The 13937-nt window shown below is 31.8% G+C and overlaps 1 protein-coding gene across 1 annotated transcript in view; it reads left to right on the top strand.

Moving 5' to 3' along the window:
* Positions 1–572: 572 nt before the first annotated feature.
* LOC126747431 (CCR4-NOT transcription complex subunit 1) overlaps positions 573–13937 on the top strand; it is a 108797-nt gene continuing 95432 nt past the window's right edge. The window contains exons 1-4 of the mRNA XM_050456068.1: positions 573–940; positions 2485–2673; positions 2730–3151; positions 3205–3395. Of these exons, the coding sequence (XP_050312025.1) occupies positions 839–940; positions 2485–2673; positions 2730–3151; positions 3205–3395 (904 nt within the window). The 5' untranslated portion in view covers positions 573–838. The remainder of the gene's footprint in view (positions 941–2484; positions 2674–2729; positions 3152–3204; positions 3396–13937) is intronic.

Raw genomic sequence — 13937 nt, 5'->3', positions numbered from 1 at the left:
TAATTGCATATTAGGGTCGTAATTTCATTAAAATGAAAATATTTTGGGAGTGGCGTTAGTAAAGCGGACGCATTCGGGTCTGTAAAGTTACGTGCGCTAACTTGTGCTTAGAAAAAAACAATTTTTGGGAGAAATAAGTCAAGTCTTTGAATGTTTTTCTTTAGAATTAAATAATAAAGCGCTTAAGGCATTATTACAGTTTAGTTTTATGCTCTGTTATGTTGGAATAATAAAGAAATTCCGTGAAATAAATATTTTTTTGTCGTAGTGGGTACGGTCCTGGTCATTTAGGGTTTCTAAATTTCCGTGTGGGTAACCTGTTGGCCTGACACTCCATAAACCTGATTTTTAGGCAAAATATTTCAACCTGCAGGGTTTTTTCTTAAGAATTAAATAATGCTTAGTGTAAGTCATATACCAGTTCTCTCTTACGTTTATTTAATATCATAATAAAAAAGAAATTTTATCAATAATAATTATTTCCTGGGAGTGGCTTCTGTACGACCCCTATAAACTTCCGTGCATCGCAAATGACACTGTTGACAGTCAACAGCTGTCAAGTGTCAACAAAAAAATGCGTGGCTCACATTAATGGCCGCCAGTGTCCCTCTCGGTGCTTTGTGTGTAATTTTACTAATTTTCTTCCCGAAATGCGTTTAATCAATTAAAAACCGCGTCCGTGTAAAGTTTCGATGATGGTCTTGGACCATACGGTGTGTAGTGACGCTCGACCACAGGCAAAGACTGTATCCAGACGCGAAAGACGTTTCTCCAGAAAGCAGCAGCAGCAGAAAGCTTCAAAGAGATTTGAAGCTTTCGAGGCCGCGTTCATGGAACTATGAACCTTGATTCGTTGTCCCTAGCATTGTCACAAATCGGTTATTTAATCGTAACTTTAACCAAAAAGAACTACAAGCAAGTGGTGGAAGAACTAGTTAAGGTTTGTGCCTTTTTTTAAGTGGGCCCCCCTCCTGCTGGAGGGGTCAAGTTTTCTAAGGTTAAGTGCGCCATTTTGTTGTTTAAGTGTGATTGCAGGTAAATGTACAATTTTGAGAGTCCTAGGGACCATATTGTGTATGTGGAGGGCACACACAGGAAGTAGCGCCTCCCTGAGTTTATTACTGAAATATTTTAACTGTAGGATAGATAACTCTAACATATAGCACTCATAATGTGTGTTAAAAGGTGATCTCTGACTTGGTAAATCACCTAAACAATTTAGGTAACTTACCAAAAGATTGGCAAGACTTGACAGAAACATTTTGCATTTATAGGTTAAGACTTTTCAAGGTCACTACCATTTCATTGTGTTATTATTTATAAAATAAAAATGCTTTTAAGTCTTTTCGATATCATTCCCACAATGTTGCAAACGAATTTGATCTATTTAGCATAAGGTAAGTCACTGACTATTAGTAATATTGCACTAGTCAATTGGACTGTTCCTGTGGGAGATGGAGTCGAGAGCAGTATGCAGTGAAAACCAATAATTCTTTGTTAAACAGAACCACTGAGGTTTCTGAATTCTGAGAATAACTTGGAAACTATTTAATGGTGTTGATGCTCAACGAAAGAGCAATTTTGAAGGAACAATTTGATATATGACCCATTTTTGTGGTTCTAATACTTTTGGAGCTAGAAGCACTTTTGTCTGTCTAGGGCTAATGCTTATGCAATTTGAAGTGATATTAATTTCATTAATATACTATAATTGATCAATTCAAGATACTTTGAATTCTTTTTATTATTCTTCAACATTTTTTACTACAGTTTTCAAGCTATTTAAGGTATTTTATTGATTACTTCACCCCATTATATAGCACAGTCTGTAGAATAATTCTATGTAAGAAACTTGATCCTAGGTTAAAAAATGGCTTTACCAGATCAATTTTGGTTTTGAGGGACTTCTATAAGAAATATTGTCCAGTTATGTGATTAACTTGAAAACTATTTGAGGTACTTGAATTGCTGCTTAAAGAATGAGTTTTTTCTAAGGAACAATTTGATATATTAAACATTTTTGTGGGTCTAATACTTTTTAAGCGAGAAGCACTTATGTGCCTTGCGGCCTAATGCTTAAGCAATTTGCGGTAAAGGTAATTAATCAGACTTTGATTTTTTTATTATTCTTGGGCATTTTGCCCTATACTTTCCAAACTATTTAAGATATTTTTATTACTTCTTTACCATATTATAGTGGGCACTCTGTAGATTAATTTTATGGAAAAAGTTGGTTCTAAGTTGAAAAATAGTTTTACAAGACCTGTTTTTGTTATTCAGGTACTTCAACAACATTTTCCAGTTTTTTGATGATAACTCGAAAACTATTTGAGATACTTAGCTTGAGTAGCTACTCAAAGAACAAGTGTTTTCTGACGAACAATTTGATATATGAACCATTTTTGTGGGTCTAATACTTTTTGAGCTGCAAGCAGTTTTGTCTCCCAAGATCCTTTATCAATTCTCCAACATCCCCCTTTTTAGATAGTCAACCTACACGGCTTGGAGGCAGACCGTCATTTGTTCCAATGCCTGTACACCTCGGTGAACTTCACTGAGAGCAACAGCAAAGCAGCGCAGGCCCTCCAGGAGCAATTCGCCCGGTTGCTCAACACCCCCGCCCTTCTCACCATCATCTGCTACATCACCAACCATCCTTTGGTAAACGAGAAAGTACGTCTCAATAGCACTTCTCTAGCATCTTCCTCAAATGCCTCCTCATATTGCAGAACCTCAAATTAGGCCCCCAGTTCTTCTCCCAATTCAGCAAGTGTCTCAGGCTAACCCCGGTCAAAGAAGTGATTATCGCTTTGGTCTTAAGACACTCGTCGATACCGGAGGTCGCCAGTGTCGCCCACAATCACTTGAGAACAGTCGTACCGCAGCTGGTGCGTTCTTATATCGAAACAGGGGGCGCCAGTCATCAGTACGAGGGCGGGTTGCACGAGACCAGCCCGGAATTGTTACATTTGATCGTTTCGTCGATATTGGAAGTGCCCAAGGAGGTCGGCCTGACCAACGACGTCCACACGACATTTCTCAACACTTTACAGAAGGACTTTCCCATTGAGCGAGTTCCAGTGGTGCTCGCCCCCTTGGTTTATCCAGAACAGTGCGAGTTGTTTTCTGAAATGACTTCCGAGGGACCAGGGTAAGTTTTCTTTTTTTTTTAATTACAGTCTTTTTGTTATTATTGATTTTTAGTTTATCTTCGGGTATGTTGGATACCCCACTGGCTGATTTAGTTAAGGAGTTGGGTTATGGGTTCACTGCCTCGCTGGAGGAGTGCAGAAATTCCATAGTAAAGTTAGGCGGAAGGGACATTGCCCCTTCAACAGTCGCCAGAGTGTTGGCAGTGATGTGTCGCACTCATACTGGCTTGGATGATTCTATTGGTGAGTGAGATTGGTGGTTCGTGTAACTTTATTTCCCATCTCCTATTTGTCAAAAAAAAAAAACACATTTTGGGCGTGGCCTTTAGCACTGACAAGTCTTACTTACAATACCTTTTTTTTAAATCTTAAAAGTTCCTCTGCAACTTTATCCTTAATGCTCCAAATCTTCTTTTAATTTTGAGAAAATAAACCAATTTCTTTATGCAATTTCAATGAAATGAAGCAAATGTATGGGTTTTTTTTTGCAATTCAAGGATACTTTTTTCTATAATTTTGCTTCTGGTGACCAAATTTTCTTGGTTTTTGGAAAACGAAGAGCAGGAGCAAAAATCCAATTTTTATGCAATTTTGCAGGAAAGAATCAAATTGATGCATTTGAAGAATTTTTTATTGACATTTATTCTATATAACCCGTCTTTTTTTTTGCAGTCTTGTGATCATTTTGTCCATAATTTTGTTGCTAGTATCAACTCTTTCAAGAAATAAATCAATTTTTTCTTGAAATTTTCCAGATTGTTATAATTCATGGTTTCCTTAATGGTAGTTGTTAAATCAACTCCCTAAGTACAATAGAACAGAAATTGTCCTTCAAAATGAGTATTTTTCACATGAAAAAACCCAAAATTGCCCAAAATTTTGACTTTTTTTTAGAGCAGGTCCTTGAAACTTTTCAGATTAATATAATTAATGGTTTCCTTACTGGGAGTTGTTAAATCAACTCCCTAAGTACAATAGAACAGAAATTGTCCTTTAAAATCACTATTTTTCACATGAAAAAACCCAAAAGTGCTCAAAATTTTCACTTTTTTTTGGAGTAAGTCCTTGAAACTTTCCAGATTGTTATAATTCATGACTTCCTTACTGGTAGTTGTTAAATTAACTCTTTAAGTACAATAGAACAGAAGTTGTCCTTCAAAATGACTATTTTTCACATGAAAAAACCCAAAATTGCCCAAAATTTTGACTTTTTTTTAGAGTAGGTCCTTGAAACTTTTCAGATTAATAAAATTAATGGTTTCCTTACTGGTAGTTGTTAAATTAACTCTTTAAGTACAATAGAACAGAAGTTGTCCTTCAAAATGACTATTTTTCACATGAAAAAACCCAAAATTGCACAAAATTTGCACTTTTTTTTGGAGTAAGTCCTTGAAACTTTCCAGATGGTTATAATTCATGACTTCCTTACTGGTAGTTGTTAAATCAACTCCCTAAGTACAATAGAACAGAAATTGTCCTTCAAAATCACTATTTTTCACATGAAAAAACCCAAAATTGCCCAAAATTTTTACTTTTTTTTAGAGTAGGTCCTTGAAACTTTCCAGATTGTTATAATTCATGACTTCCTTACTGGTAGTTGTTAAATCAACTCCCTAAGTACAATAGAACGGAAATTGTCCTTCAAAATCACTATTTTTCACATGAAAAAACCCAAAATTGCCCAAAATGTTGACTTTTTTTTAGAGTAGGTCCTTGAGACTTTTCAGATTAATAAAATTAATGGTTTCCTTACTGGTAGTTGTTAAATTAACTCTTTAAGTACAATAGAACAGAAGTTGTCCTTCAAAATGACTATTTTTCACATGAAAAAACCCAAAATTGCCCAAAATTTGCACTTTTTTTTGGAGTAAGTCCTTGAAACTTTCCAGATTATTATAATTCATGACTTCCTTACTGGTAGATGTTAAATCAACTCTCAAAGTACAATAGAACGGAAATTGTCCTTCAAAATCACTATTTTTCACATGAAAAAACCCAAAATTGCCCAAAATGTTGACTTTTTTTTAGAGTAGGTCCTTGAGACTTTTCAGATTAATAAAATTAATGGTTTCCTTACTGGTAGTTGTTAAATTAACTCTTTAAGTACAATAGAACAGAAGTTGTCCTTCAAAATGACTATTTTTCACATGAAAAAACCCAAAATTGCACAAAATTTGCACTTTTTTTTGGAGTAAGTCCTTGAAACTTTCCAGATGGTTATAATTCATGACTTCCTTACTGGTAGATGTTAAATCAACTCTCAAAGTACAATAGAACAGAAATTGTCCTTTAAAATCACTATTTTTCACATGAAAAAACCCAAAAGTGCTCAAAATTTTCACTTTTTTTTGGAGTAAGTCCTTGAAACTTTCCAGATTGTTATAATTCATGACTTCCTTACTGGTAGTTGTTAAATTAACTCTTTAAGTACAATAGAACAGAAGTTGTCCTTCAAAATGACTATTTTTCACATGAAAAAACCCAAAATTGCCCAAAATTTTGACTTTTTTTTAGAGTAGGTCCTTGAAACTTTTCAGATTAATAAAATTAATGGTTTCCTTACTGGTAGTTGTTAAATTAACTCTTTAAGTACAATAGAACAGAAGTTGTCCTTCAAAATGACTATTTTTCACATGAAAAAACCCAAAATTGCACAAAATTTGCACTTTTTTTTGGAGTAAGTCCTTGAAACTTTCCAGATGGTTATAATTCATGACTTCCTTACTGGTAGATGTTAAATCAACTCTCAAAGTACAATAGAACAGAAATTGTCCTTTAAAATCACTATTTTTCACATGAAAAAACCCAAAATTGCACAAAATTTGCACTTTTTTTTGGAGTAAGTCCTTGAAACTTTCCAGATGGTTATAATTCATGACTTCCTTACTGGTAGATGTTAAATCAACTCTCAAAGTACAATAGAACAGAAATTGTCCTTTAAAATCACTATTTTTCACATGAAAAAACCCAAAAGTGCTCAAAATTTTCACTTTTTTTTGGAGTAAGTCCTTGAAACTTTCCAGATTGTTATAATTCATGACTTCCTTACTGGTAGTTGTTAAATTAACTCTTTAAGTACAATAGAACAGAAGTTGTCCTTCAAAATGACTATTTTTCACATGAAAAAACCCAAAATTGCACAAAATTTGCACTTTTTTTTGGAGTAAGTCCTTGAAACTTTCCAGATGGTTATAATTCATGACTTCCTTACTGGTAGTTGTTAAATCAACTCCCTAAGTACAATAGAACAGAAATTGTCCTTCAAAATCACTATTTTTCACATGAAAAAACCCAAAATTGCCCAAAATTTTTACTTTTTTTTAGAGTAGGTCCTTGAAACTTTCCAGATTGTTATAATTCATGACTTCCTTACTGGTAGTTGTTAAATCAACTCCCTAAGTACAATAGAACGGAAATTGTCCTTCAAAATCACTATTTTTCACATGAAAAAACCCAAAATTGCCCAAAATGTTGACTTTTTTTAGAGTAGGTCCTTGAGACTTTTCAGATTAATAAAATTAATGGTTTCCTTACTGGTAGTTGTTAAATTAACTCTTTAAGTACAATAGAACAGAAGTTGTCCTTCAAAATGACTATTTTTCACATGAAAAAACCCAAAATTGCCCAAAATTTGCACTTTTTTTTGGAGTAAGTCCTTGAAACTTTCCAGATTATTATAATTCATGACTTCCTTACTGGTAGATGTTAAATCAACTCTCAAAGTACAATAGAACAGAAATTGTCCTTCAAAATGACTATTTTTTACATGAAAAAACCCAAAATTGCCCAAAATTTTGACTCTTTTGTAAAGTAAAAAATCTTTTGAAACTTTTCAGATTAATAAAATTAATGGTTTCCTTACTGGTAGTTGTTAAATTAACTCTTTAAGTACAATAGAACAGAAGTTGTCCTTCAAAATGACTATTTTTCACATGAAAAAACCCAAAATTGCCCAAAATTTGCACTTTTTTTTGGAGTAAGTCCTTGAAACTTTCCAGATTATTATAATTCATGACTTCCTTACTGGTAGATGTTAAATCAACTCTCAAAGTACAATAGAACGGAAATTGTCCTTCAAAATCACTATTTTTCACATGAAAAAACCCAAAATTGCCCAAAATGTTGACTTTTTTTTAGAGTAGGTCCTTGAGACTTTTCAGATTAATAAAATTAATGGTTTCCTTACTGGTAGTTGTTAAATTAACTCTTTAAGTACAATAGAACAGAAGTTGTCCTTCAAAATGACTATTTTTCACATGAAAAAACCCAAAATTGCACAAAATTTGCACTTTTTTTTGGAGTAAGTCCTTGAAACTTTCCAGATGGTTATAATTCATGACTTCCTTACTGGTAGTTGTTAAATCAACTCTCAAAGTACAATAGAACAGAAATTGTCCTTCAAAATGACTATTTTTCACATGAAAAAACCCAAAATTGCACAAAATTTGCACTTTTTTTTGGAGTAAGTCCTTGAAACTTTCCAGATGGTTATAATTCATGACTTCCTTACTGGTAGTTGTTAAATTAACTCTTTAAGTACAATAGAACAGAAGTTGTCCTTCAAAATGACTATTTTTCACATGAAAAAACCCAAAATTGCACAAAATTTGCACTTTTTTTTGGAGTAAGTCCTTGAAACTTTCCAGATGGTTATAATTCATGACTTCCTTACTGGTAGATGTTAAATCAACTCTCAAAGTACAATAGAACGGAAATTGTCCTTCAAAATCACTATTTTTCACATGAAAAAACCCAAAATTGCCCAAAATGTTGACTTTTTTTAGAGTAGGTCCTTGAGACTTTTCAGATTAATAAAATTAATGGTTTCCTTACTGGTAGTTGTTAAATTAACTCTTTAAGTACAATAGAACAGAAGTTGTCCTTCAAAATGACTATTTTTCACATGAAAAAACCCAAAATTGCCCAAAATTTGCACTTTTTTTTGGAGTAAGTCCTTGAAACTTTCCAGATTATTATAATTCATGACTTCCTTACTGGTAGATGTTAAATCAACTCTCAAAGTACAATAGAACAGAAATTGTCCTTCAAAATGACTATTTTTTACATGAAAAAACCCAAAATTGCCCAAAATTTTGACTCTTTTGTAGAGTAGGTCCTTGAAACTTTTCAGATTAATAAAATTAATGGTTTCCTTACTGGTAGTTGTTAAATTAACTCTTTAAGTACAATAGAACAGAAGTTGTCCTTCAAAATGACTATTTTTCACATGAAAAAACCCAAAATTGCACAAAATTTGCACTTTTTTTTGGAGTAAGTCCTTGAAACTTTCCAGATGGTTATAATTCATGACTTCCTTACTGGTAGATGTTAAATCAACTCTCAAAGTACAATAGAACAGAAATTGTCCTTCAAAATGACTATCTTTCACATGAAAAAACCCAAAATTGCCCAAAATTTGCACTTTTTTTTGGAGTAAGTCCTTGAAACTTTCCAGATTATTATAATTCATGACTTCCTTACTGGTAGATGTTAAATCAACTCTCAAAGTACAATAGAACGGAAATTGTCCTTCAAAATCACTATTTTTCACATGAAAAAAACCCAAAATTGCCCAAAATTTTTACTTTTTTTTAGAGTAGGTCCTTGAAACTTTCCAGATTGTTATAATTCATGACTTCCTTACTGGTAGTTGTTAAATCAACTCCCTAAGTACAATAGAACAGAAGTTGTCCTTCAAAATGACTATTTTTCACATGAAAAAACCCAAAATTGCCCAAAATTTGCACTTTTTTTTGGAGTAAGTCCTTGAAACTTTCCAGATTATTATAATTCATGACTTCCTTACTGGTAGATGTTAAATCAACTCTCAAAGTACAATAGAACAGAAATTGTCCTTCAAAATGACTATTTTTTACATGAAAAAACCCAAAATTGCCCAAAATTTGCACTTTTTTTTGGAGTAAGTCCTTGAAACTTTCCAGATTATTATAATTCATGACTTCCTTACTGGTAGATGTTAAATCAACTCTCAAAGTACAATAGAACAGAAATTGTCCTTCAAAATGACTATTTTTCACATGAAAAAACCCAAAATTGCCCAAAATTTTTACTTTTTTTAGAGTAGGTCCTTGAAACTTTCCAGATTATTATAATTCATGACTTCCTTACTGGTAGATGTTAAATCAACTCTCAAAGTACAATAGAACAGAAATTGTCCTTCAAAATGACTATTTTTTACATGAAAAAACCCAAAATTGCCCAAAATTTTGACTCTTTTGTAGAGTAGGTCCTTGAAACTTTTCAGATTAATAAAATTAATGGTTTCCTTACTGGTAGTTGTTAAATTAACTCTTTAAGTACAATAGAACAGAAGTTGTCCTTCAAAATGACTATTTTTCACATGAAAAAAACCCAAAATTGCCCAAAATTTTCACTTTTTTTTAGAGTAGGTCCTTGAAACTTTCCAGATTATTATAATTCATGACTTCCTTACTGGTAGATGTTAAATCAACTCTCAAAGTACAATAGAACAGAAATTGTCCTTCAAAATGACTATTTTTTACATGAAAAAAACCCAAAATTGCCCAAAATTTTCACTTTTTTTTAGAGTAGGTCCTTGAAACTTTCCAGATTATTATAATTCATGACTTCCTTACTGGTAGATGTTAAATCAACTCTCAAAGTACAATAGAACAGAAATTGTCCTTCAAAATGACTATTTTTTACATGAAAAAACCCAAAATTGCCCAAAATTTTCACTTTTTTTTAGAGTAGGTCCTTGAAACTTTCCAGATTATTATAATTCATGACTTCCTTACTGGTAGATGTTAAATCAACTCTCAAAGTACAATAGAACAGAAATTGTCCTTCAAAATGACTATTTTTCACATGAAAAAACCCAAAATTGCCCAAAATTTTTACTTTTTTTTAGAGTAGGTCCTTGAAACTTTCCAGATTGTTATAATTCATGACTTCCTTACTGGTAGTTGTTAAATCAACTCCCTAAGTACAATAGAACGGAAATTGTCCTTCAAAATCACTATTTTTCACATGAAAAAACCCAAAATTGCCCAAAATGTTGACTTTTTTTTAGAGTAGGTCCTTGAGACTTTTCAGATTAATAAAATTAATGGTTTCCTTACTGGTAGTTGTTAAATTAACTCTTTAAGTACAATAGAACAGAAGTTGTCCTTCAAAATGACTATTTTTCACATGAAAAAACCCAAAATTGCCCAAAATTTGCACTTTTTTTTAGAGTAGGTCCTTGAAACTTTCCAGATTATTATAATTCATGACTTCCTTACTGGTAGATGTTAAATCAACTCTCAAAGTACAATAGAACAGAAATTGTCCTTCAAAATGACTATTTTTTACATGAAAAAACCCAAAATTGCCCAAAATTTTGACTCTTTTGTAGAGTAGGTCCTTGAAACTTTTCAGATTAATAAAATTAATGGTTTCCTTACTGGTAGTTGTTAAATTAACTCTTTAAGTACAATAGAACAGAAGTTGTCCTTCAAAATGACTATTTTTCACATGAAAAAACCCAAAATTGCACAAAATTTGCACTTTTTTTTGGAGTAAGTCCTTGAAACTTTCCAGATGGTTATAATTCATGACTTCCTTACTGGTAGATGTTAAATCAACTCTCAAAGTACAATAGAACAGAAATTGTCCTTCAAAATGACTATCTTTCACATGAAAAAACCCAAAATTGCCCAAAATTTTGACTCTTTTGTAAAGTAAAAAATCTTTTGAAACTTTTCAGATTAATAAAATTAATGGTTTCCTTACTGGTAGTTGTTAAATTAACTCTTTAAGTACAATAGAACAGAAGTTGTCCTTCAAAATGACTATTTTTCACATGAAAAAACCCAAAATTGCCCAAAATTTGCACTTTTTTTTGGAGTAAGTCCTTGAAACTTTCCAGATTATTATAATTCATGACTTCCTTACTGGTAGATGTTAAATCAACTCTCAAAGTACAATAGAACGGAAATTGTCCTTCAAAATCACTATTTTTCACATGAAAAAACCCAAAATTGCCCAAAATGTTGACTTTTTTTTAGAGTAGGTCCTTGAGACTTTTCAGATTAATAAAATTAATGGTTTCCTTACTGGTAGTTGTTAAATTAACTCTTTAAGTACAATAGAACAGAAGTTGTCCTTCAAAATGACTATTTTTCACATGAAAAAACCCAAAATTGCACAAAATTTGCACTTTTTTTTGGAGTAAGTCCTTGAAACTTTCCAGATGGTTATAATTCATGACTTCCTTACTGGTAGTTGTTAAATCAACTCTCAAAGTACAATAGAACAGAAATTGTCCTTCAAAATGACTATTTTTCACATGAAAAAACCCAAAATTGCCCAAAATTTTTACTTTTTTTTAGAGTAGGTCCTTGAAACTTTCCAGATTGTTATAATTCATGACTTCCTTACTGGTAGTTGTTAAATCAACTCCCTAAGTACAATAGAACGGAAATTGTCCTTCAAAATCACTATTTTTCACATGAAAAAACCCAAAATTGCCCAAAATGTTGACTTTTTTTTAGAGTAGGTCCTTGAGACTTTTCAGATTAATAAAATTAATGGTTTCCTTACTGGTAGTTGTTAAATTAACTCTTTAAGTACAATAGAACAGAAGTTGTCCTTCAAAATGACTATTTTTCACATGAAAAAACCCAAAATTGCCCAAAATTTGCACTTTTTTTTGGAGTAAGTCCTTGAAACTTTCCAGATTATTATAATTCATGACTTCCTTACTGGTAGATGTTAAATCAACTCTCAAAGTACAATAGAACAGAAATTGTCCTTCAAAATGACTATTTTTTACATGAAAAAACCCAAAATTGCCCAAAATTTTGACTCTTTTGTAGAGTAGGTCCTTGAAACTTTTCAGATTAATAAAATTAATGGTTTCCTTACTGGTAGTTGTTAAATTAACTCTTTAAGTACAATAGAACAGAAGTTGTCCTTCAAAATGACTATTTTTCACATGAAAAAACCCAAAATTGCACAAAATTTGCACTTTTTTTTGGAGTAAGTCCTTGAAACTTTCCAGATGGTTATAATTCATGACTTCCTTACTGGTAGATGTTAAATCAACTCTCAAAGTACAATAGAACAGAAATTGTCCTTCAAAATGACTATCTTTCACATGAAAAAACCCAAAATTGCCCAAAATTTGCACTTTTTTTTGGAGTAAGTCCTTGAAACTTTCCAGATTATTATAATTCATGACTTCCTTACTGGTAGATGTTAAATCAACTCTCAAAGTACAATAGAACGGAAATTGTCCTTCAAAATCACTATTTTTCACATGAAAAAACCCAAAATTGCCCAAAATTTTTACTTTTTTTTAGAGTAGGTCCTTGAAACTTTCCAGATTGTTATAATTCATGACTTCCTTACTGGTAGTTGTTAAATCAACTCCCTAAGTACAATAGAACAGAAGTTGTCCTTCAAAATGACTATTTTTCACATGAAAAAACCCAAAATTGCCCAAAATTTGCACTTTTTTTTGGAGTAAGTCCTTGAAACTTTCCAGATTATTATAATTCATGACTTCCTTACTGGTAGATGTTAAATCAACTCTCAAAGTACAATAGAACAGAAATTGTCCTTCAAAATGACTATTTTTTACATGAAAAAACCCAAAATTGCCCAAAATTTGCACTTTTTTTTGGAGTAAGTCCTTGAAACTTTCCAGATTATTATAATTCATGACTTCCTTACTGGTAGATGTTAAATCAACTCTCAAAGTACAATAGAACAGAAATTGTCCTTCAAAATGACTATTTTTCACATGAAAAAACCCAAAATTGCCCAAAATTTTTACTTTTTTTAGAGTAGGTCCTTGAAACTTTCCAGATTATTATAATTCATGACTTCCTTACTGGTAGATGTTAAATCAACTCTCAAAGTACAATAGAACAGAAATTGTCCTTCAAAATGACTATTTTTTACATGAAAAAACCCAAAATTGCCCAAAATTTTGACTCTTTTGTAGAGTAGGTCCTTGAAACTTTTCAGATTAATAAAATTAATGGTTTCCTTACTGGTAGTTGTTAAATTAACTCTTTAAGTACAATAGAACAGAAGTTGTCCTTCAAAATGACTATTTTTCACATGAAAAAAACCCAAAATTGCCCAAAATTTTCACTTTTTTTTAGAGTAGGTCCTTGAAACTTTCCAGATTATTATAATTCATGACTTCCTTACTGGTAGATGTTAAATCAACTCTCAAAGTACAATAGAACAGAAATTGTCCTTCAAAATGACTATTTTTTACATGAAAAAACCCAAAATTGCCCAAAATTTTGACTCTTTTGTAGAGTAGGTCCTTGAAACTTTTCAGATTAATAAAATTAATGGTTTCCTTACTGGTAGTTGTTAAATTAACTCTTTAAGTACAATAGAACAGAAGTTGTCCTTCAAAATGACTATTTTTCACATGAAAAAACCCAAAATTGCCCAAAATTTTCACTTTTTTTTAGAGTAGGTCCTTGAAACTTTCCAGATTATTATAATTCATGACTTCCTTACTGGTAGATGTTAAATCAACTCTCAAAGTACAATAGAACAGAAATTGTCCTTCAAAATGACTATTTTTTACATGAAAAAACCCAAAATTGCCCAAAATTTTCACTTTTTTTTAGAGTAGGTCCTTGAAACTTTCCAGATTATTATAATTCATGACTTCCTTACTGGTAGATGTTAAATCAACTCTCAAAGTACAATAGAACAGAAATTGTCCTTCAAAATGACTATTTTTTACATGAAAAAACCCAAAATTGCCCAAAATTTTCACTTTTTTTTAGA

Source organism: Anthonomus grandis, chromosome 19, assembly GCF_022605725.1.
Source record: "Anthonomus grandis grandis chromosome 19, icAntGran1.3, whole genome shotgun sequence".
Classification (NCBI taxonomy): domain Eukaryota; kingdom Metazoa; phylum Arthropoda; class Insecta; order Coleoptera; family Curculionidae; genus Anthonomus; species Anthonomus grandis.
Note: the sequence above shows the minus strand (reverse complement) of the source record. Positions and strands in the feature narration are given on the sequence as shown.